The 26,911-nt window shown below is 46.8% G+C and overlaps 1 protein-coding gene across 1 annotated transcript in view; it reads left to right on the forward strand.

Annotated features, from left to right (window-relative positions):
- The window catches only part of Ide (Insulin degrading metalloproteinase), a 316,112-nt gene that overhangs the window by 157,546 nt on the left and 131,655 nt on the right, over positions 1 to 26,911 (forward strand). Inside the window, exons 14-16 of the mRNA XM_065440616.1 lie at positions 2,536 to 2,631; positions 4,412 to 4,438; positions 4,500 to 4,582. Of these exons, the coding sequence (XP_065296688.1) occupies positions 2,536 to 2,631; positions 4,412 to 4,438; positions 4,500 to 4,582 (206 nt within the window). The remainder of the gene's footprint in view (positions 1 to 2,535; positions 2,632 to 4,411; positions 4,439 to 4,499; positions 4,583 to 26,911) is intronic.

Below are 26,911 nucleotides of genomic sequence, written 5' to 3' on the forward strand. Positions count from 1 at the left end.
GGCAGCAAATTGGTGGCAAGAGTGAAGCACGTTGAAACTAAAAGGTTTTCTGTAGTACTGCTGCTCTTATGGCTGTCTTCATGTCATCACGACTACCGATCTTTGCAGCGGAAGTTCTTTTTTTTTTTTTAATACCTTTTTTGGCACCACTTGCGGTGAGTGCTTTTCCGAGCTGTCGTGCGCTGTGAAAGTCACGATTTTTATACCTCTGTGACTGTGTGCAAAAAGAAGCAGTAACATTCCTTTCACCTTTAGCACTCTGACACGCAAGCTCACCTTGAACATATTTTTTTTTCTTTGCATTTGTGTTGTCTGTGGGTACAGCATATAGATGTACGGCCTCCCTGAGCAGTGCTGCTCCACAACAAGAGTGATGCATCTATGTTAGTACTCACAGTCTTGCTTAAAGTTGTGACAGTGTGACCCGATGCATGTTTGTTTCTGCTTTCAGGCTGTGTTGTTCCTTCCTGTTGTGCATAGGCGTGGCATTCCTGTCGTAGGCAGCTGGTTGCAGACACATATCTCCTCCTTTTCTTATTTCACGAAGCTCTGTTCACTGCTTAAATGCGGACATAATTATGCACTACTTATTTTACTTATTTGCCTCTCATACATAGGTTGGCAAACTCATGATTTGAGTTACTCAGACCAACTCACTTGGACCAACTCACTCAGAGTGAACATGGCTGAGAAGAATGTTAGTGAGAGTGGGCCTGAGTGAGGCCCCAAGTATAAATTATATTTTGGGAATGAGTCTGAGTGAGCCCCATTTATTTTGCTGACCTATGGATGCAGCATCTCTCATAGACAACGCAGTAGATATAGGACATAAGTAATATTGTTAAAATGTTGTTTTATAATGGAGTGACTGTTTAGGGGGAGATGCAGAACTAAAATGATTTTTATCAAGAATGTGCATTTTTAGATTGATGTTGTGTTAGATCTCTCAGCTAATGAGGCTTCTCACCAAATTTTGTTGCTATCTGCACTGTAGAAAAAAAAGGAAACTTTTTTTCTCATGCGACGGTGTCATGCACTTTGCTGTTGAAAGGGCTTGTGAACACTGTTTTGATACACAGCTGCAGAGCGTGAGGAGAATGGGTTGCAGAACAAATGCCCTCTTTCAAAAGATAATTCTTTGCGCTTTTTAGCCTTAAGAGACCTGCCAATGCTGCACCATAACATGCAAAAAAAAAAAGTGCCAGAAAGAACTAATATTTTTTGCTTTGGCAAGCTGTAATTGAGTGGCAAACAAAAACTGAAACTCGGTTTGGTGGTTCAAGAGAAAAAAGAACTGCTTCTATGCCTATTAGAAGAAAAAAAAATAGTTTATTTTCAATTGCAGCGAACCTCAATTGACTGACGAACTGATAAGGAAATCCAGATTGGTGGATTATAATTGAATTACAAGAAATGAATTCCCCGAGTATGATTGCTGCAAAGGCCTTGTTGATCCTGGCAAGTCGTTGGTGCCAAGATCCCACCATCAGTAGAGTAATTGCCAAAAGAGCTAGTGTCCCTATGCATAAAGCTTAGTAAGCCAGAGCTTCTCAAACAGGGTTTGAGGATGCAAATGCAGAATTCAAATGAAGCATTCTATGCGCTAGGGGGGCAGAGGTGCCCAAAGATAGTTTACATTCCTGAGAATAGTGGAGGCTGCAGCAGCCCTGGCTGTGCTAAAGCAATGCGGGTGCATGCGACATACCAAGAGAGTGGTCATAGAGCTGGAGCTGGGTTATCCAGACAAGGATACATGTCCAGCAAACAACTAATTGGAGCATTTCATGAGCACAAACAAGGACTCTTGACAGGAAAGGGAAGAGAAAAAAAGGAAGACCTGAAGCGATTGCCACCGTGCAGTGTGTTGTGTTGAGAAAGAGGACCCAACCTAGGCAGCAGAGGTCTTTGATTAATCACTATTCACCATGCAGTAAAGTGGCATGTTCTGCAATCTTTGAACTGATTTTTCGCAGTTTGCACTTTTGGACAAACTGCGACTTTCTGAAAAACTATCGTTTCCAAACTGCTCTGCCAAAATCTGCGTTCGAGATGCTTTCTAGAGTGAAATTTTGTCAAAAATGAGATAAAGTATGTTTTAATTTTCTAAATTTCTTCTAACACAAAGAAAATACCAAATATCTGACATATGGTGACGACATAAAAACAGGCTTTGTTTTCAAGGGAATGGAATTTTTACACAAATAGCATAAATAAGCAAGTGGCTGCCCTTATCCTGCACTGTAGTCCACCTAGAAGGTATCTATTCAAGTACAATATATCTCTATTATATTTGAAATTAGTTTTTTTAAGGTGACACACTGCACTGCTCAGTATGATGGCCACAACTTCTTTCATGTTAGAGCCAGGGTAATGAAAGTTACATTATATTCTAATGAAGAGAGCATAAATGAATCTGCAAAATTTTAATAAAATCACTAACTGTTGAAAAGCTGACCCTTCAGCTGTGCATCCCTGATTTTGAGACGTATATTTATTTTTTTAATGTATGCTTGGACTGCATTTTTGTGCAAATAGGTGTGGCGTGCTGCTGGTACAAATGAGAACCTCAAGTTGCCACCGCATAATGAGTTCATCCCAAGCAACTTTGACCGATGTCCACGTGAAGGAGAGGTAAATTGATTTTCTTCTCTTTTGGAGTTTATTTATAGCGTTGTTTAGTCACATCAGAAAGTCCGGTTACTCTAACTCTAACTAGCTGCTTTTATATCCTTTAATACAAATGCAGTAACCAGGATGTTGAATGAGAAAAAATATACTGGCTCTGATTTCATTCTGGTTCAAATCTGATTTGGAGAAACAAAATTTTATTACAGTTTGCAAACCAGTCCACACCACTTAACTGGTTCAGGGCAGTCCATGTTATTCTGCTTCACGGTGACATGCTGCAGTTTTTTTTACTTGTACGTGTAGCACATGTCTAAGTTTCAGAGGAGGAGGTAGAAATGGACTCCCTGACATATGGGAAAGACCAATCAATGTTTTATTTCGATAGCAGTTATATGTACACCCCAGGCACATCTCTGCCGTTGCCGTCACCGTGAGGTTCCATATAAAGTCCAAGGCTGATAAAATTATTGCCACGCTTCGTATGCTGTATGTGTGAGTGCAAGCATGCAAGGGTGAGCTGGTACTTGCCGTTCATAATCAAATTGGGGTTTTGGCATGTAAAACTCCAGAATTCATTTCAGTTCAGTGTACAGCAGGAAGTATGTTACAGGAAAATAATATTTATCTAAAATTATCCACAGAAGTAAAGAAAGAAAAGAAATGCCATATAATGTGGGGTTCTCACACCCATGCTCTTGGGACAAAGGAACGACAACACAGTAGTGCAAACAATCACAAGGGCATTTATTGCACCTTTCGTAGATCAATGCCTGCTAGCCGAGTTACTATCAACAAAACATGCCGATAAGCGCGCGACAAATCTAGAAGTCCGACTAAATAGTTAATTACATGTGAAGGAGAGGTTCGTTATATATAGGTTTGACTGTATTCTAGCACACTATACCATAACGTGGTAAAAAATTGCTAAAGTTGTCTTAAGTCAGGATTAAGCTGTAATTTTAGTCTGTGCAGAATGACGTTTTTCAATGTGTCTTACAGAATTCCTTATTTGGTAATTACAGTGGCCTGCCTCGCTTACTGTAGACCAGAATCTAGTGCCAGCTGCATATAATGGTTGCTAATAGGCAGTATTTAGCTCATCTCTTAGGCTCTAAAAGCAGCTGTCGAGTAAATTTTTTCTTATGGTGCTTAGTTACCTTGTCTGTCTTCAGTAAATAACATTCATTCTTTATCACGAGAAGCCAACAGGCACCAAGGACAACATAGGGGAAATTACTTGTATTTACTAAGTGAATTAAAATGATAAATTAATGGCAATGTAAGTTGAGAAAAAAACAACTTGCTGCAGGTGGGGAACGATCACACGTCTTAGCATTACACCTGCGATGCTCTAAAATAACTTGCAGCAGGTGGGAAATGATCCCACGTCTTCACATTACACGTGGGATGAGATCATCGCACACGTAATGCGAAGACATGGGATCATTTCCCACCTGCGGCAAGTTATTTTTTAATGCACTTTCATTGCCATTAATTTATCATTTCTTCAATTCAGTTAGTAAATACGAGTAATTTTCCCTATGTTGTCCTTGGTGTCTTTGTTGGCTTCTTATGATATGATTAATAAAAATCGGGCCCCTAGGTTAACCCCCTTTTTTCTCATTCATTCTTTATTTTACTATGTTAATTTTTATTTGTGCACCATATTTTTTAAAAATTAACCTTTACAGTGTGTGCTGTTTAGCAATTGATGGCTTGTAGTTGTCAATATGCATGTTTATATTTAAATATAATCTGCCTGGTCTCAATTCTTTTTATGCAGGGAGAACAACTGCCTGTGATGATCAAGGTAAATTGATAATAGCACATCACGGTCTTGCATATGGCTATAACAAACATTTTAATTTCAGAACACAGAAGGCACTCGTGTGTGGTTTGTTCAAGACCACACATATGACCTCCCCAAAGCTGTGCTTCATTTTGAGTTCAAAAGGTATGCAAAGACACTTTTATTACTTATGGTTGTATGTGGGAAATAATTGCACTCTATCCTCATCTTCTCATGATTCACGCATTGACACTTTGAAACCCTGTTTTAACCGTTAAGGAAGGTTAAAAGAACGAGAATAACTTGCCGGAAAGATGGAATTTATTTTTTCACGTCCCAACGATTCACATGATGATATAACGCAAGATTCTGAAAAATTTGTTAGAAAGATGAATTTTACTAGGGAAAAAATTTTTTCATACTGGAACATAGATTGGCTTCACTGCACAAAAGTGAGTATAGGTTCCCAACTTCACTTGCAAATAATTCTGTTGATAATGTAAAGCAAAAGCATGGAAAAAAATTTGTCAGAAATGTGAAGCTGTAAGGAAGGTGGGTTTAAATGCACACAAGTGAGTCTATGCTCCTAACTTCACTCTTAACAGCTCCTTGCGCCATTTGATGTCATTTACAAAAAGCACAAAGTAAATGCATGCTATCTCGAAGTGTGGAGCAACACAGGAGCTCAAATAGTTATCAGGATTCTGTGAAGAGCATAAAATGTAATGTTATATGAATACTGAATAGTAGTTTTTGAATTGAATATTGAATCAAATCAAGAAGAAAAGCGGAATGTTGATTCGAATATCACAAAATTTAATGCTTACAAATTTTGTGAAAGAAAAGACGGTGCAGCACCTGCTTGGATGTCTCCTACCATTGCATAACAAAAATGTAAAAAAATAATGCTATCGCTAACTTACAGAAATGAAAATATGCAGTACAGTGTGCTCTTGTTAAAGGGAACCTCAAATTAATATACCAACACTTATTACAAATCAAGTGTATATATAAAGGTCTGAAAAATGTTTTTTTTTTTTTCGCTATAGAATATCTGTTGACTAGAATCAAGTACCCCTTTTGGCGGCGCCAGCTCATATGTTGCGCGACAATTGGTGAAGGCGGTAGTGCAACCACGCCTTATTTATCAAGCCCAATTCCAGCATTTGACGAGGGCACAATGGGATCGCCTTGAGGCTGTTAATCGCGAGGCAATGAGGGTCATCGCTTGCCTTTCCCGCATCACCCCGATCGTGGCTCTCCAAGAAAATGCACAGCTCAACACACTAGATGAGCTGGTGCAGCAGCGACGTGATGCTCGCAGGCTTAAGGCCAGCCTTTCACACGCAACGTGTGCTCTCAGGGCTTACGCTTTCTCGAACTCGCTTCTGCCACCACTATCGCCAGTTCTACCTCCCTGGAGTTTTGTACAGCTGAGTGATAACAAGCCAACTGATATACATCGCCCGACATCAGCTCATGCAGCAGCGTCGCTTCGTGACCAAATTGTAGCTCAAGATGCCCACCTGCCGCTTGGCTCCATCGTCCTTTACGTTGATGCAAGCATTAAGGGCTGTGAAACAACCACTGCAATTTATTGCCCATGCGCACCTACCCTTAATAAGACTACCCGGTTTCAAGTCCAAGAACCTCCTTCCTCCTTTTGTGCTGAGCTCCTTGCTGTCCGAGAAGCATTGTGCTCTGTGGCCGCCTTTCCCATGCTCCCCACGGCCCGCATCGTCATCCGCATGGATGCTCTCCAGGCGACGCGGCTTCTGCGATGCGTCAGTCGCAGCCCTGACATATGCCAACAGATCCATCTTCTGGCGGCACGCATCCCACAGTCAATATCTGTCGAGTGGATCCCACGCGACCTTCTAAGCTTCCAAAGCCGTGCGGATTCTGTGACCCGTCTAGCGACCTCTCCATCGTCACTGCCTCAACTCTTTCACCTAGATGATGCCACCCACCTTTTAACAAGAAAGGAGCACCTCTGGCGCCGCACACGTGCTCTCATACCTCTGTGTGCGGTAAGCCTCCCCCGCGGTCTTACCCATGCAGAGGAGGTTGCACTTCGAAGGATCCGGGTCGGGGTAGCCCTCACTCCTGCCGTGACTAGGAAGTGGCCGCACTTTCGCCCGCTATATCCTCGTCCTGAGTGTCCACTCTGCAAGTCGCGAAATGTTGAAGCCGACATCCACCACCTGCTGTGGGTTTGCCCTGCACTGAAACCGACGAAGCTCCGGCACCTCGCAGCAGCGGGACTCTCGCCGCATAATCAGAGCCATTACACTGCTTGGACGCAGGGACCGCATTATCGATCCCTCTTGGACTTCATTAGGTCAGCAAATCTATTTTCATTCATTTAATCATCGTTTTTCATCCCCATCCCATACCCTTGTATGCCCTGAGGCATTTATATTGGCAAAAAAAAAGAAGTACCCCTTTTCCCTCTGTCGTTATGTTCTACTGGACACCAGTGAGGTTTTTCGTTTAGTAGTGAATGTGTGTTTGATGGCAATCTTTTATTAAAAAGATAGCTTTGCTCTTTGGTTGCCACCTATGCCATCAGGAAGGACACGGAAAGTTCGTACGACACGCCCCACCCCTCCGTCCATCTGCGGTTCATGCAAATATATGCAGCCAATTAGTCAGCTCACTAGTCACATGACACTTTTGCAGTAGCCATGTAAATGGAAAGCTTGTCATGTTTCGGATTGCTTGAAGATGCAAAAAGCGACCGATGTGCCTATACAAATGACATCGGAGAACGAGAGGTCACCATACGATGTGTCACAAAGATTACGGCCATGAGCAACTTTGTTGCCATCCTGTAAAATTGCTTTCATTTGCAAGTCGGTTCGTCAGCTTTCCAGGTGTCTTGCGGCTGCTGCGAATAGAACTGTGTATACTCGGCACCAAGCTGTAAATTTATACGGTTGTCACAAGGCGCACTTTTGATCGTGGTCAAGCCTGATGTGGATCGAATTTCTCGGTCTTGATTGGCTCCTTTGTGTAAACTGTGCAAGGGAGCCAATCAGTCATGAATTTTGATCTGGATTGGGCTTGATCGCAATCAAAAGTGGTCTTGTGACACCGGTGTTGTCAATGCTTGACGAAACAGCGCCGAATGAGGCCTAATAGCCTAAGCGATGCTGGCCAATGTAGTAACAGGCCACAAGTCAAGAAGAAATTGCTTTCTGTTAATATTTTCTTACGGCTGGCTCATCAGTGATCGGTCCAGATATCACATGTATGGGTTAGTTTAATGCCTTTTGAAGCGGTGTTTATTTGAAATTTAGTTTGTCTAAGTAAACTGCGTCAAAAAATTCATAAAGTATGACTTACGCACAATCGCCAGTCAGGATAGTGTCGGATTGTAACTTGACACACGATAATACATAATTCTGTTACATGGAATCGCAAGCACAAACTGGAAGAACCAAAAAGCTCGCCTTCGTGCATAACATTTGCCACCAGTGTTTCCAGAAAAACATTACGGTTACATAAGCTGCAGTTGCCGGGAAGTGTGAGAAGCAGTCAGGCATTTTTTAATGCTATCGTGTTCTACTCTTAAAGGCAAAGCTTAAGCGTCCTCCAAATTTTTTTTCAACATTTGTGGCACCTGCCAGAAAGAGGCAGCTTCCACTAGTAACAAAACTTTTTTTTTCTTTTTTGGTTCATGCCCCTTTTGCGCTAGAACATCAAATTTTTCAGGCACTGTAGCCAATTAAAGCGGAAACATTTTGTATGTTTCAGAATATTTCTTTCTTCTTTTCATGTTATCAGCGTAACGTAGCAAACATTTTTTGTACCTTTCAGTAAACATCTGTTTTTCACAAACTATATATTACATACTGTTATGCCCTCTCTAGAGTCTGTGAAGGAGTACATTTACCTAGGTCAATTACTCACAGGGGACCCTGATCATGAGAATGAAATTTACAGAAGAATAAAAATGAGTTAGAGCGCATTCACCACACATTGTCAGATCATGACTGGAAGCTTACAATTATCATTAAAAAGAAGGTGTAGAATCAATGCATTCTACTGGTGCTGACATATGGGGCACAAACTTGGAGACTGACAGAGAAGCTCAAAAACAAGTTAAGGACCGCGCAAAGAGCAATGGAACAAAGAATTTTAGGCATAACGTTAAGAGACAGGAAGAGACGGGTGTGGATCAGAGAGCAAACGGGGATAGCCGATATTCTAATTGACATTAAGAGAAAAAAAATGGAGTTGGGCAGGCCATGTAATGCATAGGATTGATAGCTGTTGAACCATTAGGATTCAGAATGGGTGCTGAGAGAAGGGAAGTGCAGTCGAGGACGACAGAAGACTAGGTGGGGTGATGAAATAAGGAAATTTGCAGGCGCAAGTTAGAATCTGTTGGCACAGGACAAGGGTAATTGGAGATCGCAGAGAGAGGCCTTCGTCCTGGGGGGGCAGTAGACATAAAAATAGGCTGATGATGAGGCCCTAATGTGTGTTCTTGAAGTCTCTATTTTTGGAAAGTACATATTCTTTTGCTTTCTATTGATTTATAGCATGCTATTGTGACAATGACAGTATATTGAATAAAAATTTATTATTAAAGCCTTCAAGACAAGGCAATTTTTTTCCATATTAAGGAAAGAGTTAATTCACTTGCACATGGCTTAACCCTTCGCACTCATGCGCAATTACCAATTTGTCTGGTTATTCCAATAGGGAGCCATTTCATGGGGGAAAAAAGCTCTCAGGCAAACAAACACATCTTCACTGGTTTATTTAAGAATATTTACTCCTTAGGCTCTAAGCGGTACTTCAGCACTGTGTCGTAGTGTTCAAAGCACTGTCCTGGCTGGAGGCCAGGATTTGCACTGCAAGTTTGTAAGATTCACATCGTCATTTTCTTCTAAAGTTCTCTCATTTTAGGTCGTTTGCTGACCATTTTAAGGCGAAATATATTCATCCACAGCACTAAAATCATCTTTTGATTCGCTGAACTCGTGTGAATTTTGTTTACAAAACACATATGCAGAAAATGTCACCATCCTGTCGACACTTCACTCCGTAAATTGTGTGAAAATTCCTTCAAGTATGGAGGAAAGAAAAGTGCTAGCCTAGTCTGGAGGCATTTGAAGTGCACCTCTTAGCTGAACAAGTTCCCGAAAGCTGGTGCTACCAACTCAACCAATGAACAGGGGCATGCACTTTTGTCAGGTGCTTCTCGAGATCTAACTGGAACGGATATTTTCAAGTGTCGGATGGGCCCAGCACATAACCACAAAGGCTTAAACGAACCATGGTTACTGTGCTTGAATTACAAATAGGGGGGAAAAAAAAGAAGGAAAAAAAATTGCCGTCACCACTAAGTTTCAGGTTGCCGATTGAGTAGGTACTCTAGAAACCTTTTCCTAGTATCGTATGGATTTTATGTCGTATAAACAATTGTGTGCATTACGACTCAACACAAATTAAGAATGCGTACGTTGATACAAAATTTGAGGCAGCAATTTCATACATGATCAGAAAACGGGAACCTAGCAGGAAGCATCCTTTTATAATGTTAGTACTATGAATAGTCTTGTTAAAATGTATTTGAAGTAGGTAAGGGTCTGAGATGGAAGATTTTATTTGTTTATGTGGCAAGAAGCATTCTATGTTTGTGCAGAGGAGAGGTGTACATTATATTTCTTCCAATAAACACATGCCAACAGGTTCAGGTAGTTTTTGGTTTAGTTTTGTGCGGCTCCAGGGTCTTGCATTGACATCGCTGCCTCTCAACTTGTGTCTTAGCATGACGAAAAGCTTCATGTTGCACCATTGCCTTTCCCAAACTATGCATCTTCAATGTCCAAGTGAATTCCAGAGAGACGACATTTCGCCCAGGTGCTCTGGCAGTTTAATGTTTCCATGTGGCTTCAACCTGGTGGCGCTTTCACTCCACCACAACTGCAGCTATGGACCTGCTCTTCGGACATGACTGCCTTTCTGCAAGGGTGTTGCATATGGCAATGTGACCAGCACAATCCAGTAAGGGAAGAGGCTGATGATGCCATGGTCTCCTAGGACGTATACGTAATCGCCGGTGCCTGTCTCCTCCTCACCTTTTGAGCTGTTTTATTCCTCTTCGCCTTGTTACGTTTGGGGCATCAACCCAAGCGTGGAGGCCGGAATCGTTGTGGTATCGATGTTAAACAACATGCCACTGAGTCAACGTGGGCACTGAGATTATGACAAATTCTGCACTCCTACAAGAGTCTCTGTTTTACCCAAGCAACTTGTCCGTGGTGTCGCTGCAAAGCAGTCTTCCGAGGCTACATACTTTTTAAGGTGTGGGCTGATTGCCATTGCAACATCTTGGGCTTCATGCCAACGCATTCATCCAGTCAAGGAGTGCTTCAGCATTTTGGGGAGTGTATTTCCTTTTTTTGTGAGCTTGTGTCGTTGACCTCTTCCGTAACCCGCCGCAGTTGCTTAGTGCCTATTGGGTTGGGCTGCTAAGCACGAGGGCGTGGGGCAGTGGCGTAGCTAGGTCGTCTAGCACCCGGGGCCCTTAGCTCTTCTGTCACCCCCCCCCTCCCCCCGGGTGTAGGCGAGGAAGGCGAGGATATCGACAATTTTCGGGTGTCTTCAGACGTATATGACACCCCCCCCCCCCCCCTACTGGCCCCGTGCACCCGGGGCCCACGGCCCCCCGGCCCCCCCTGTTGCTACGCCACTGGCGTGGGGTCCAATCCCGCCCATGGTGGCCGCATTTCAATGGGGGCGAAATGTGAAAAACACCTGTGTACTTAGATTTAAGTTCACATTGAAGAACCACAGGTGGTCAAAATTAATCTGGAGTCCCCTACTATGGTGTAGCTCAAAATCAAATCGTGCTTTCAGATGTAAAACCCCCATAATTTAATTTTTTTTAACCTCTTTCTTATCATCACTGGAACAAAGTGACTAGTGTACTTCTTTCCCCCTTTCCACGATCATCTCGGGGGCGGCGCATGTGCTTTCTGTGGACCTTCTCCTCTTCAGAGGCAGAGTTCTGCAATGTCTAAAAACCACTGGATTGGCCAATTATGACATCATCTGTTTGGCTGTTTCCCTAGCAAGTGACCTCGACAAGACAGATGGGATTTAACGAACCATCTTGCAGGCAAGCGGATGTGCTCTGCCAGAATGTAGACATGTGCTCCGTCCTCATGTAGTGTGTTCCCATAACGATGTAGCTTGTGCTTCGAGACTGCTGTAGCTGTGTGCTACTAGTAAATATTGCCGCTAGGTGTTAGGCGCCAGCGCTGAAAAAGAAGTGACTTGAATGCGTGCTCGGCAAGGGGTGGGGGCTGAAGAAGAAGCAGAGGCTGAGGACGCCAGCTTGAGTTTTGTGTATGCCATCTTGGACAACTGTCTGTCTCGCCGACGCCGGGTACATCTTCAATTGTCTTTTCGTGACAAAACTGGTGGAGGTGCGGGATACGGTTCATCCGATGCCACAAACTCCTCCTGGTAGCAGGAGTACCAGCCCTACACTAGTGGACACCCCTGTTCACCGGGCCAGCAGGAGAATCCGAGGATTACCTCCGGAGCTTGATCACATCTCCGCAACAACATCGACGCCCCCACGGACCAGTATGGAAGGAACATCGATGTCTCCATCGACCATTATGCAAGGTACGGCCACAACGGCAACTCAGTACCTGCTCCAGAATCTCAGAGTGCCGAAAGTGTTCCACGGGGATGTCTTCGAGGATGTTGAAGACTGGTTAGCCCAGTTTGAGCGCGTTGCTGAGATAAACGAATGGAGCGACGTGGCGAAGCTGAGAAACATGTACTTCAGCTTGGAGGACGGTGCTCGCACTTGGTACGAGAACCGAGAAGGGCTCCTGAAATCGTGGCTCGAGTTCCGCTGTGCCTTGCTGGAGACATACACCAATGCTGATCGCCGCGAACGAGCCGAACGGGCGCTCCAATCCCGCATTCATCTGCCGAATGAGAGCCTGACGTCGTACGTAGAGGATATGACGCGCCTCTTCCGTCTGGTGGACCCTACCATGTCAGAGGAAAAGAAGCTGCTCCATCTAATGCGGGGAGTTAAAGAACAGCTATTTGCTGGCCTGGTTCGAAGCCCGCCGAAGACCGTGGGTGAATTCTTAACCGAAGCCACCACGATGAAAAAGATGCTGCGCCATCGTACAGCTTTTTATGAAAGGCAAATGAACGCTACTTCACCTGCGGACCAGCGCTCAGCTACGTATGACAGACACGAGAATGCTGCTTCACTGACGGACGCGGTTGCCTTTGGAAACCTGGACGTTCTCCGAGACCTTATCCGCTCTGTGGTTCATGAGGAGCTTCAACGGCTCAGCTGCCCGCCTCAGCCCACGCTGGGCTCCATTTCTGCCCTCGTGAGAAGTGAAGTGCAGCAAGCGATCCAAGGTCCCGTCGCAAGCAACAATGCGCCGCCTGTGACAGCACAGTTGCAGCGGCCATCGTATGCGGAGGTTTTGGGGAGAGTCCCTCTCCGCGCTCCGACCCATTTCATCCCCGCCATGTCTTACGCCGCGTCATACGTCCCGCTGCTCCCATCAGTGCAACCAACCGATCCCACGTATGGAGGATCGGCGCCCGCTCGAAAGGAAATCTGACGTCCGGCGTACCCCGGACAGAAGGCCTCTGTGCTATCACTGTGGAGAAGCCGGTCACGTATACCGCGAATGGCCATACCACCGCCTTGGACTGCAAGGTTTCGCCGCGAATTCACCAAGCCCCAGATATGGAGAAAGGCCTAGGGCAATTGAAGATGTACCCGGCGTCGGCGAGACAGACAGTTGTCCAAGATGGCGTACACAAAATTCAAGCTGGCGTCCTCAGCCTCTGCATCTTCTTCAGCGCCCACCTCCTGCCGAGCGCGCGTTCAAGTCGCTTCTTTTTCAGCGCTGGCGCGTAACACCTAGCGGCATTGAAGAGTACTTGAAGAGTAGGGCGATTGAAGAGTACTTGAACCAGCAGGGTATGCCACTGTTCCCGCGGCGGCAGTCGCGCTCGCCGTTTCCCAGGCGATCTTCCCCAGCTCCTAGAAGCCCTCCAATGGCACCGCAGGGACGATCGCCAAGCCCTCGCCGGGAAAACTAAGAACAGCGACCTTCGGGGGCGAGGCCGCTGATAATCGCCCTTCCGAAGACCTCCCATCGACGCAAGCATGGTCTATTCAGCACGATTCAGCGACGACAGCAGCCGAACTCAGCGACAGACTCTCGCTAGACATACCTGTTGTGCTCGACGGCCGCCACGTTAGTGCGTTATTGGATACGGGTGCCGACTACTCGATCTTGTGCGGAAAACTAGCGACGGAACTTAGAAAAGTTATCACGCCTTGGTGTGAAACGCAAATTCGTACTGCTGGCGGGCATACCGTAACACCGTTGGGCATGTGCACGGTCAGAGTACAAATTCGTGGGTCCACGTTTCCAGCTAGCTGCCTTATACTCCGCGATTGTTCTCGGGACCTCATCTTGGGCGTCGACCTTCTGCGAGAGTATGGTGCTGTTAGAGACCTCCGGGCACGCACAGTGACTTTTTCGACAGAGACAGCAGCAAACAGCCGCGACAATTGCCGACGTAATGCGCTTCGGGTTTACGCCGAGAGTGTAACTTTACCACCACGCGCAAGTGTCCTGGTAGCGGTCGTATGCGACGATCTGCGTGACGGCGAAGCTGTTGCAGAGGGCAATTCCTCCCTTATGCTGACTCACGGTGTATGTGCAGCCCGCAGTCTCATTATGCTTCGAGGTGGACATTCTGCGCTCCTCGTGACGAACTTCAGCCAGGAACATCGGCACCTGTTTCGTCTTACTACTATCGCTTTTGCTGAGCCCATAGCAGACGTTGCTGAATGCTTTGCGTCTATGACAAAGGACAACCCAGCTCAGACGCTCAGCAACATCGACATCAATTCAGACCTTTCGGAGGAAAAGCAAAAAGCGCTGCGCGAGTTGCTACTTCGGTTCAAGGAGTGCTTCGCATCTACTTCTAAGGTACGCCAGACGCCCATCACGAGACACCGAATAATCACGTATGACGATTCTCGTCCCATACGACAACTGCCTTATCGCGTTTCGGCGAAAGAGCGCAACGTGATTAATACACAAGTGAAAGAAATGCTTGACGATGACGTCATACAACCATCCCAAAGCCCTTGGTTGTCGCCGGTGGTCCTTGTCAAAAAGAAAGACGGAACGCTTAGGTTTTGTGTTGACTATAGAAAGTTGAATAACGTCACAAAAGAAGACGTTTATCTGCTTCCGCGGATTGATGATTCGTTAGATCAGCTGCGGCGAACCAAGTATTTTTCATCAATAGATTTGAAGAGTGGATATTGGCAAATCGAAGTTGACGAACGAGATCGCGAAAAACTGCCTTTGTTACCCCGGATAGACTGTACGAATTTAAAGTACTTCCATTCGGCCTGTGTTCTGCACCGGCCACATTCCAGAGAATGATGGACACTGTTCTTACGGGTCTAAAGTGGCACAGTTGTTTAGTATACTTAGATGACGTCGTCGTGTTTGCGGCGACCTTCGAAGAACATCTGAAGCGTTTAGAGGCGGTACTTGAGGCGCTCTGCTCCGCTAATCTCACACTAAAGCCAGAAAAGTGTCACTTCGGTTACGAAGAGTTGAAGTTTCTCGGTCATGTCGTGAACGCCGACGGTGTCCAGCCTGACCCAGACAAAACATCCGCTGTTGCTGCTTTTCCGACTCCTCGTGACAAGAAAGCAGTACGCCGCTTTCTCGGTCTGTGTGCGTACTATCATCGCTTCATCGCCAGTTTCTCCCGGATCGCCGAACCACTGATACGCCTCACGCGAGAAGACACACCCTTCGTTTGGACGGACGAGCAGGACGCAGCTTTCACCGAGTTACGGCAGCGCCTGCAGGAATCACCCGTTCTCACTCACTTTGACGAGGACGCTGACACCGAGGTGCATACCGACGCAAGCAACATCAGTCTTGGCGCTGTTCTCGTTCAACACCAGGAAGGCGTCGAGCGAGTGATCGCTTACGCCAGTCGCACCCTTTCACGAGCCGAAATTAACTACACCACTTCCAAGAAAGAGTGTCTAGCGGTTGTGTGGGCCATCATGAAATTTCGGCCTTATCTCTACGGTCGCCCTTTCAAGGTGGTGACAGACCACCATTCCTTGTGTTGGCTAGCCAACCTACAAGACCCGTCCGGGCGACTTGCTCGATGGAGTCTCCGACTGCAGGAGTTCGATGTTACCATTGTCTACAAATCGGGCCGCAAACACGAAGATGCGGACACGTTGTTGCGCGCTCCCGTCAAAACTTGCGATAAGGACATGGACGAAGACGGCGCATTCCTTGGGGCCCTCACTGCATCTGACCTGATCACACGACAGCGCGAGGATGCCGAAATACGCCCTCTCATTGATCACCTAGAAGGCAAGAATGTTACAATTCCACGACACATTTCTCGCAGTCTCTCGACCTTCTGCCTCCGAAAGGGTGTCCTCTACAAGAAAAACTCGAGTGCCAGCGACAAAGAGTATCTATTGGTCGTACCTGCCACCCTCCGTGATGACATTCTCCAAGCCTGCCATGATGAGCCCATGTCTGGACACTTGGGATTTTCACGCGCTCTTGCAAGAGTACGCCAGACGTACTACTGGCCCAGACTTTCCACCACGGTGAAGCGTTACGTGCAAAGATGCCGTGAGTGTCAACGCAGGAAATCGCCGTCTTTGAAGCCCGGGGGGTTACTGCAACCCATCGCACCACCTAGCGCACCGTTTGATCAAATCGGTATGGATCTTCTGGGACCCTTTCCCTTGTCAGCCAGCGGAAACAAGTGGATTATAATCGCCACAGACTATCTAACACGCTACGCCGAGATGAAAGCTGTGCAACGTGCCACCGCCTACGAAGTTGCCCAGTTCTTTATCGATCAGATAGTCCTAAGACATGGTGCCCCATCATATGTCATCACCGACAGAGGAACTGCCCTTACGGCCCAACTGATAGAGGACATATTCGAGCTGAGCTGCACGCAGCATCGCAAAGCCACTGCCTATCATCCGCAGACCAACGGACTGACGGAACGGCTAAACAAAATCATTGCTGACATGCTGTCTATGTATGTAGACGTCCACCATAAAACATGGGATCAAGTCCTGCCGTACGTTACATTCGCGTACAACACCGCCATTCAGGAAACAACACGCTTCACACCGTTCCGTCTTGTCTACGGGCGCGAAGTCCAGACCACGCTAGACGCAATGCTCCCCCACGACACCAACGCATCACTTACTTCCGACGCAGAGGAAGCTCATCAACTCGCGCGCATACACATCACGACGCAGCAGAGTGCAGACGCGCGACGCTACAATCTTCGGCATCGGCAAGTCGAGTACCAGCCAGGTGACCAAGTCTGGGTGTGGACTCCAATTTGTCGCCAGGGGTTGTCGGAGAAGCTGCTGAGTAGATACTTTAGACCCTACAAAGTGATAAGCCGCGTTAGTGAAGTGAACTATGAGGTCATTCCCGACGGTGCCGCATCGCCTCGGCGTCGACAGCACCACTCAGAGATAGTGCATGTTGTTCGCCTCAAACCGTATTTCGCACGTTAAGGCGGCGCCAACCTGATCTCATACGACTTCCACACTTCCACTTTCTTTTAGTAAGCATCGTAGTTTCGTAAGCATCGGGTCGATGCTTTTTTTTTTTGGCGGGGGGATAATGCCGCTAGGTGTTATGTGCCAGCGCTGAAAAAGAAGTTACTTGAATGCGCACTTATCAAGAGGTGGTCGCTGAAGAAGAAGCAGAGGCTGAGGACGCCAGCTTGAGTTTTGTGTACGCCATCTTGGACAACTGTCTGTCTCGCCGATGATGGGTACATCCTCAATTGTCTTTTCGTGACAATTTGTACAGTGCTCTGTACTTCTGCCAGTACGAGTATGCATTTACTTGTGAATAAGTTTGCCCTAAAAACAGCCACATGTACGCGATTTTCAAGGGATGACGACTGCAATGAGTGACAGGTTTTGCCGTCTCAGAGGGCAATCTACCGCCTTCGCTAGTCATGTCGCATTCTTTTTTTCTTTTCGCCAGCCAGAAAACTTTGCTTGTTGCCAAGAAGTTCATGTAGCAGCTTCCACCATGTACTGCTTGATTGCAGAACAGTGTGGTAGCAACCAGTCCTTCTGCTTCAATCTGAACTCACTCCTGCCACTTGCTCTCCAGCATAATAGAAAGTAACAAATGGTAAAATCAGCCATCGCTTCGTCTCATCTCTCACCGACGAGAAAGTATCGGCAATGTTTTGAGGCTGTTATTGATATCAGTAGTTTGTTTGGTGTGGTTAGGCCTGAGAGGCCACCGGGAGCAGCAGAAGTGTTTAGATTTCTTTTCCCCTAGAGGGGCACCATGGCATTTCACGTTGGAGATATGGGACACACATTTTTATTGGTGATGGCATATTAAAACAAGATTGAGTAAATTTTGATTAATAAATTCAGCTCGTAGCCTGGTTGCGATTTTTTTATGGGCATACGATTGTATTTATTCTGACAATAAAAATTTGTTGCTGCATTTTTTCGTGATGTCATGCTCATGTGGTCACCTGTACTTTGGCATTTGAGACACTGTAGAAGTTATCCCAGTTCAGCTAATCAGTAGGAGTGATGCTTTAGTCCTAAAAATAGATTCGACACACCGTGACATGACAGTGTGATGGGGTCTGCCTGTCACGCCGCTTGTTACTTGAATATCGCATGCATATGGTTGCCGCTTTAATTCTCCCCTACCATTATGAATAAACCCCCTGTTCAGTTCCTTCAACCCTTGTCCTTGCAACTTGTCACTAAGCTAGCAGCTCTCATCGTGAAGGTATGGACAACAGTGTGGGCCTGCTTAGCCTCCGTGTGATGTGCTGGTAGCATAGGCTAGGTACTTGTTTTCGAGGCTCGCCGGCAGCGTAGGCTATAGAGCGACCATCAGTGTGGCGCCCGACACCAATACCACTTCCTTCCCAAACTCTACAACCTCCACGCACCTCCACCAAAGACTGTACTTTGGCATTTGAGACACTGTAGAAGTTATCCCAGTTCAGCTAATCAGTAGGAGTGATGCTTTAATCCTAAAAATAGATTCGACACACGCCCTCACGGAACTGAAACTTGTCCATTCAAAGCTATGAATAGTGCAGGAAGTTAATCGGCTCAGCAAGACACAATAGCACAAGATCACTGTTGAATGGGTTACTGGCCATGTGGCTGTAGCTGGGAACATGACTGCTGACATACTGTCAAAGCAACCCATCAATAACCCAGACCCCATGGGTGCTTCTCATTCTTCAATCAATGACAACCTCAGACTATGCCTTTTAGTCTGCAAAATCTACTTTTGTTTGCAGACACATGCACCAATTTCCTTGTGCTCTGTGGCCATCCCTAGTGGCTTGACAAACAAAGAGATGATTTTGCACAGGCTTGGGTGTTAAACTAACACCTCGCATCACAAACAAGTGGAGACATCGAAGTGACCCTGATAAATCAAACCAACCTACCAGTTCATGTCCCTTTTGCCATCAGGGCTATGAGCTGGTGTATGCACAAGACCGGCTACAGACTTGTCTGCCAACCACCATCACTTGGCGTTGCCACGTCCACCAAGCCTGGTTCTGCACTTCACATAAAAATGGCCAGCAAAAATGGCTAAATGGTACATCGTATTGTACACTCCTCATCTGGGAGGTCAATTAAGAGTTCCTTATATAAAACAAGAAGTGAAGTACTCTCTCCAGTTGTTTCATAGACCTCATTTTCACTGCTGCCCGTTTTTCCAACAGTTTTCAATGACAACCCACAATGCTGGGTGCCCTTGAATAATCTGGGTAATGCTGTTGTATTGCAAGTGCTGATGGCTCTGGCCAATCACCAAAAAACAGCTTTCGTAACACCAGATGACCTGTATGAATTTAACGTTATGCCATCTGGGCTTTGCAATTCCCCTGCTACTTTTGGAGGAATTATGGACAATTTCCTCCGTAGGCTAAAATGGAAGATGTGCTTACGTTGCCTTGATGACATGGTCGTCTTTTCTGCTGACTTTGCCACTCATCCGTGCCCTCTCGAGCATGTGTTGCAAGGCTTAAAGGGACACTAAAGCCAAATATTAAATCAAGCTAAGAGGATAAGCTAAGCTCAAGAATTGCTAAGGCGTCGATACTATTGTGAACAGAGCCTTAATAGAGAAATTGAGGTAAATGCAGGACATGATTGGAGACTCCCCAGGGACGTTCAAGTACAGGGTCGTTCAAGTACAGTGAAACCTCGTTAAACCGTAGTTGACCGGAGCTCGGAAAAAGTACGTACTGAACGGTAGTACTGCTTAACCAAAATAGCATGAGATCGCCCATTTACCTGTCAAAAACGGAACTCCGAGAGAGTGCGATGAAAGGGGGAAAAAAACGTGCAGTATTTATTCACTTCGCACGACAGAAGTGTTATTTTCGTTTGATGCCATGGTGGCCTAGCAGCGACGACAGCGGCCTCAAACTTAATGAAGCTGCAAGCCAGCTTTTCAGCCAGCCCTCTCTCTTAGCAAACACTCACATGGCAGATTCCTCGTTGGCATTATGCATTCTCCGTGTATGCGCGCGGTAGCACTGCAGTAGTCGCGGGGCGCCGTTTTCATTGCGGGGTGCTGTTTTCGTCACGACGATTGCACTCGTGAAGCTGACGTAACGTGCAGCTTCTGCAACTGTCGGGCCTGAATCTCCGATGCTGCCGCTTTCCGTGTCGCCCTCATCAGTTCCACTAGTCGACTCTTCGGCAACAACAGAGGCAACGATGGTGAAAAGTCGAACCTCGTAGCCGACATCTCTTCGCGGTCGCAGCAGCGCTGCCGAGCAACTTCTTCGCGTTCCAAATGCCACACACCGTAGTCAACAGCAGACCCCTGTCGCGTGCCAGCGCCGACTTCTTTGCGTCACATTCGATAGCACGAATGACGTCTAATTTTTCTTCTATGCTGAGCACCTGGCGTTTTTTTTTATCCGAGCTTTGGCATTACGTGAGTGCTCACTTGCATGACGCCACAACGCTCTCTGGCACGGCGCCGAAATTATGTTGATGTTGATGTGGCTTCATGCGCAAACGCACAGGGCGCTTGGAGGCCGTTGTTCAATCTCTGAGGCTTGTTGTTCTGCCGGGCTGCCCGATGGAGACGACGCACCGTGTTTGCTCGGCGAAAAGAGGTGACACTACATGTTAACCGATGCGTACGCAATAAGCTTGTACGGTTTATGCGAATACAAAACACATTGCTGAGTTGGGGATTTGACTTTACTACTTTTAAAATGAAACTACTGCTTAAGTGGGTGCAGTTTAACGAGGTTTTACTGTACTTGCCTGATGACGAAAGCACTCCTTAGTTAAATTCTGTCTTTTTGCAGTGTTTCCTGTAGCGCAAAAAGCACAAGGACAAATATCTACACTGATAAATTCTGTCACTGGTACTCAACCACACATTGCAAGAGACATGCTTGTGTTGTATTATAAGACAAAATAAAATGCAACTTGTCCAGTTCTATTTCATTAGAAAAAAGAAATCATTGAAATGACCCTTGACAGTGAAATGGGCGGTCTAAAGGTTTCGTTTTCAATTGACTCCGCACTGCCCATGCTTTCATGTTTCAGTAGTTTTGTTATTGCGTAGGGCTGCGCTGGTTTTGCTGGCTTGCGAAACTCACACAAACTGCAAGTAGCAGAGAATTCACCTTCCATGTGATGTCATGGGATGCCCGAATGGTATACGCTGTGACCAAAAAGCATCTGCATCGGCAAATCCACCGCTCTGTTATGGCTCGGTACCGCCATCTGTCAGGCACTATTTTACTCACCTACAGCAGCAAAGAGTGGTAATGGCGTATGCGACGTCACCACTCCCCCAGTTGGGTGGTGGGAGATACGAATTACAAAAAAGGTATTCGGACCCTTCAGATACAATTTTCGCGTAAACTGTCTTTTCTTGGCACGAAGCAAGAGTTGTAAGGTCTCTGCAATGGCATTCAAACAGCCTACGTCGACTTAGTATTTGCCTTTAGTGTCCCTTTAACTGATGCAGGCCGCCAGCTCAGTATGAAGAAATGACGCTTTGGAGCCAAGCAGCTAATGATACAGTCACTGGCCAGTTTTACGGCCTTCGCAGAGACCGAAAAGTTGAACAGTCCGAAAAATTCGTTCAGCCAAAAAATGCAATTTATTAGGCTTAAAGTGGCTTAAAAAATCTTTGATAACATCCTGCCTCGTACTACGCTTGGAGGCGATCAGATTTGCTTGGATTGATGCAAGAGTGACGTCGTCTCTGTATACAGTCTGAAAAGAGCGTCACCGCGTTGGCGATCTGCGATCTCTGGTGCCAGAGATTGCCATTGAAATAGAAGAAACGAGCCACGTTTCTTCGTACAACTTGGCTCACGAGAAGGCACACAAGGTGGTGCCGACCACATAAGTGCGAAGCTGCACGAACACACACATGGATGGACGTCTCTAAGACACACCTGCTCTGTGGACACACCACGTGCAAATAGCATCCGAAACTTTAAAAATAAATAATTGAATAAAAATGGATCTTTCATCAAGTGATTATGATGATAGTGCTGACAGAAAGAAACAACTGCCGTCCCCTAGAGCATTTTGTCATCCAAGGGGAAGCGGGCATGGCCTCCGAGACTGAAGAATGTTGTGCATGTCCCAATCTTGAAGGCTATAGAGGAGGCCACTCGAAGCCAAGCCAGTGGAAAATCTAACATGGCGGCCCTCAAGGTCGGGTAGCGTGGCTATGATGGCTAGATGGGCAAGTGTGCCGACCGGCGTAGTACTGCTTCTCCGCATCATGAAAGCAGGAGTGGCGCTGTGGTCATAGGCCTGTCGCGAAGCGTGCATTGTCTGCTATGAGTGTGTTGTTATTGCACGGTTCTTATATTTAAAATAATTGGTTTTCAGAGTAAAACCTCAAAGAAAATGGTTAAATTATGTTGAGATAGAGTGAAAGTGTCCCTGGACAGAAGAAAACAAGCCGGAAGGACACCACTTGTTTTGAGCCAATTTGTAAGTTTGGCTACATACATACAAAATCACGGACAAAATTATGATTGGCTTCGATGCGCTGAGACCCAGAACATTTCGGGAGACGCAAGCTTGCCTTTCACTGTGCTGACAAAATGTTCCAGCCACATCAGTCACTTGCTAGCACCACTTCAAGGAGCATGTCATAGAGCGTATGACCGGCAGGAACATTGTGCAGACTCCGATGGCATATGTATGCCTAATGAGCGACACTGTCGCTGCGATGCTGCCCAACGCTGCAGCTTATATTGAAGAAAGTTCCTAGAAAAAGAAAAAGCAAGGCTCCGACAGACTGGCGACCGTTGAAATAATCCTGAAGAGACAGCGAGCCAAACTTGCACAACCTTCAAGCAAATAGGATGCCAATTAAATGTTGCGTGTTCTACAGCTGAAGAATGGGTATTTGTAAACCAGTAAAAAAAAAAATGACTTGCTCAAAGAGGGCCGACGAAATGATTCGGTGTGTGAAAAATTCAGCTTGAAGTGCAGCGGCCGCGGACAAAACAACTGGCAGATGCCCTGCTGCTGGTATTTTTGCCCCCCTTCGCCAGCTCTAGCATTCAGGAGTCACCGGTTGTGAGCAGCATAAAATCAAAAATAAAAACAGCATCACCAAGATAAAATTGTTACGGAAGGATGAAAGAAGAGAGGAAGAAGATCATAGGACGCTGGCTGCTGCGTGTTGTTGGTGCTCAGCCATCTTATCTAATCTGACTCATTTTGTATATATATTGTAAATACAATCTTCTATACTTCCAACAGCCCCGTAACATATCGGTGAGTTCTGCTCATGTGCAAAAGCTTCTCTACAGTTGATGCAATCATTAAAGAGTGCCGACAATTCGAGCAGGCCAAAAGCCGATGCGTCTTGCAACCATTCGCCCAACTTCCCACTACTGCTGCAACGTCGGCATGTGAAGATCAACCCACACAGCAGCATGCGTTGCCATCAAAGGACGTGGTGCGAATTGTTAGATGTGAACTGGATGCGATGGCGCCCGCAGCTTTCTGTTCACGTCGTCCTCATGCTACCACTTTTTCGGTTCACCTCGTACAAGCCATCGTTCATCAGGAACTTGAAAACATTGGATTACATTCTGTCTGTGCTGTTGCCAATCCCAGAGCTCACGAACACCCTTCTACTATTTTCACTCCATCCCGACGCTTCTCTTCGCGTTATCGTAACCCGACTGAGTGGAGTGGGACGACCAGCCGATATGTTTCACCTGTCGCCGCATTGGTCATGTTGCCCGATACTGTCGCAGCTCGTGGCCCTCAACACCTCGCACGCCGACCAACCTGAGCCGTTTTAACGGAAATACCCGCAATGTTTCACCCAACACAGACTCTAACAGCGCCGACTATTCTGCTAGGAACACGTGGAATAGCCGCTCACCATCGCCACACAGACACCAGTCTCGCTCAGTGCAAACACGTCGCCCATCTTCCCGTTCGCTGCAGCCACGTCGCCTTTCGTCCCCTGTGGCTTTTGGCTGCACCCTTTCGCAAAACTAAAAAATGCAGCTCTCTCGGTGGGGCTGCATTGCCCACTACTGTAGCAAATCCTCTGTCTGTGCCCACAAAGTGAAGTGTAATTGTCGTTAAAATAGACGGCTTACCTGTCCAAGCACTCGACAATCCTGGAGCCCACGTATCTGTGATGAGTACTAGCTACGTAGACGTTTAAAGAAGGTCCTCCCCCAGCAGCTGCCCGAGTACTTCGTGTGGCCGACTGTGGCGTGCTGGTTGTACTTGGAATGTGTACTGCGCGTTTAATTATAGCCGGCCGCCCTACTTCTGTTCTCTTTGCTGTGATCAACAACTGCCCTCACAATGTTATCCTTGGATTGGAATTTTTATCCATTCATTCTGCTCTCACCGACTGCGCAACCGGTATTCAGTTAGAACTGCCTCAACTCGCCAATGCTCCGAGCACCGCCCCACCGCACTTATGCTCGCTTCTTGATGTTCGTCTGTCATCCAAGGCAGTTACTTGCGTCACTTTGACCGCCCAGCCATAGGTTCCTGACGGTGACTGCTTCGCCCCATCATCGACGTGCTTTTGAACCGTAACATTGCTGTTCCGCATATTCTGGTCACGGTTACTAATAACAACATCATTCTACCGCTTCTGAATTTCAGCCTGTGCCCTCAAGTGATTCCGGCTGGCGTGTTCTTGGCCAGTGTTTCTAGTGGTTCCGAATTTAACATTGAGAGTCTGAATGCCGAGAGTAATTTCCTAGCGCCAATTGCAGCTCACAGCTCTGGTTCCTTAACGGATGACTTCGCGAAAAGAATTGCACCTGACCTCACCTCTGCGCAGGCCATGGACATACGTCAAGCCTGTGGCATGTTTCGCGTCCAAGCCTTAGGGTGGTGCCACCATCAAAACGATGACAGCGCACTGCCGGCAGCGATAATCGAAATGCCTGCTAAGCCTTTATTATGTAAACTTTATGTGCAACGCATCAAACCAGCACGCACAGAAAAGCATTTTTATCTTAAATTATAAACTTTTTGAAGCAAATTCAGCTTAAATGCTGAAAATTTTTATAATGTGACTTCTCGAATGGTAAACTGCAAGAGAAAGAGAGCAGGCACTTTGGACCAGAAGACGAACAGTCGCTGTAGAATTCGCCCTTGTGAAAGCTATGTGTTTCTGCTCAAACAGGAGGCACTGGCTCAAATCAAGTTGCAGTTTATGAATATTGTGAACGAAGTGGCACGACATCTTCAGCTACGAAAGTGGAGGAACTTTAGCAACGTGTGCGATGGCTTTATGTGGTCGGATGTATTTCTTGATTCAGCGGCGGATAGCTTGTGTCCACCAAAAATTTGTGGCGAGCCTGTACGTAGTATCTTTTTGCACATAAACAACTATGCATGTTACGCACCAGCATATCTGAAACGTTCCTCACGTGCTTTTTATTTCATGTAAACATCAATGATGTTATAATAAAGCTGTTTATTGGCAGCAAGTTAATGTGATAAGCGTCGTGATTTCGCTCGGCCTATGCAGCAGTGCCAACCGTCAAAGGTAAAAGTACAAGGTAATTCTGAGTCCTTAATAAGAATACACACACACACACACACACACACACGCACGCACGCACACACGCACACACGCACACACACTTATTGTGACAAAGACGATCGGCAGGCTGAAAAGCCCCGTTGCCATCGCGTGGCACGTACCCAGTTCGTTCGCTGGCTGCGCCCTACCTGCTGGTGCTGAGTTTGTCGCTGCTGCTCTACGAGCCGAATAAACCCCCTTTACAATTGGTGGAGGTGCTGGGTACAACCAGAATTCTGGAACTTCGTAATCGGACACTGCAGCCCGTCTTCGTAATGCCGGAAAAAGGACCACCACAACCACAACCCGCTGCCCCGGTGACTACCGTGGTCTGCCCCGGCCAGTTGCGGCAACGCGACCCACTCATCTTCAGTGGTACTGAAGACGATGACGTCGAAGACTGGCTCGCTGACTACGACCGGGCGAGCATCCACAACCACTGGGACAACACCAAAAAACTTAATTACGTGTCGTTTTATTAGAGCGGTGTCGCCAGCATGTGGCACCGCAACCACGAACGTGATCTGACGATGTGGATGGCCTTCAAGACTAACGTGACAGAGGTATTCGGGCGCCCCGCGGTTCGCAAGCTTCGTGCCGAGCAACGTTTGCGTGGCCATGCGCAACAGTGCGGGGACACGTTTACGAGCTATATAGAAGATGTTGTCGACCTCTGCAATCGCCATATCCGCCATATCTTAAAAGGCGTTGTTGGCGAAAAATCCCTCGACAGTCTCTGAACTCGTCAATCTGTGTCAAAGCTTTGACGAACTGCGCAAACAACGCGTAGCCACCAGCCAATCTACACCTCAGGCCGCTTCAATGTCGAGCTTGGCTGCTGCCCCGGATAACACTTCGCTGCTGCTACAGATCAAGGAGTTCGTCCGTGAAGAGGTGGCTCGTCAGCTTTCCTTGATTCCACTTGGACACGGCCAGCCGAGTACTCCGTTGGCGCCCGCTCTCCAATCTGTCATCAAGGAGCAGGTAGCCGACCACACTTCGCCTTCTCTTCAGCAGGCTCCAACGGCCGCTCCCCTGACGTACACCGAAGTCGCGATGAGGCCTGCGCCACAGACCTACGGCCCCCTTCGCCCACCTTTGCGTCCACCTTTGCGCCCACCCGTATCCTCTCCAGCCCGCCCACCTCTTCCTAGGTCGCCAGGAGGGAGACTGTGACGAAGAAGATCGGCAGGCTGAAAAGCCCCGTTGCCATCGCATGGCACGTACCCAGTTCGTTCGCTGGCTGCGCCCTACCTGCTGGTGCTGAGTTTGTCGCTGCTGCTCTACGAGC

This window comes from Dermacentor albipictus, chromosome 1 (assembly GCF_038994185.2).
Source record: "Dermacentor albipictus isolate Rhodes 1998 colony chromosome 1, USDA_Dalb.pri_finalv2, whole genome shotgun sequence".
NCBI lineage: Eukaryota > Metazoa > Arthropoda > Arachnida > Ixodida > Ixodidae > Dermacentor > Dermacentor albipictus.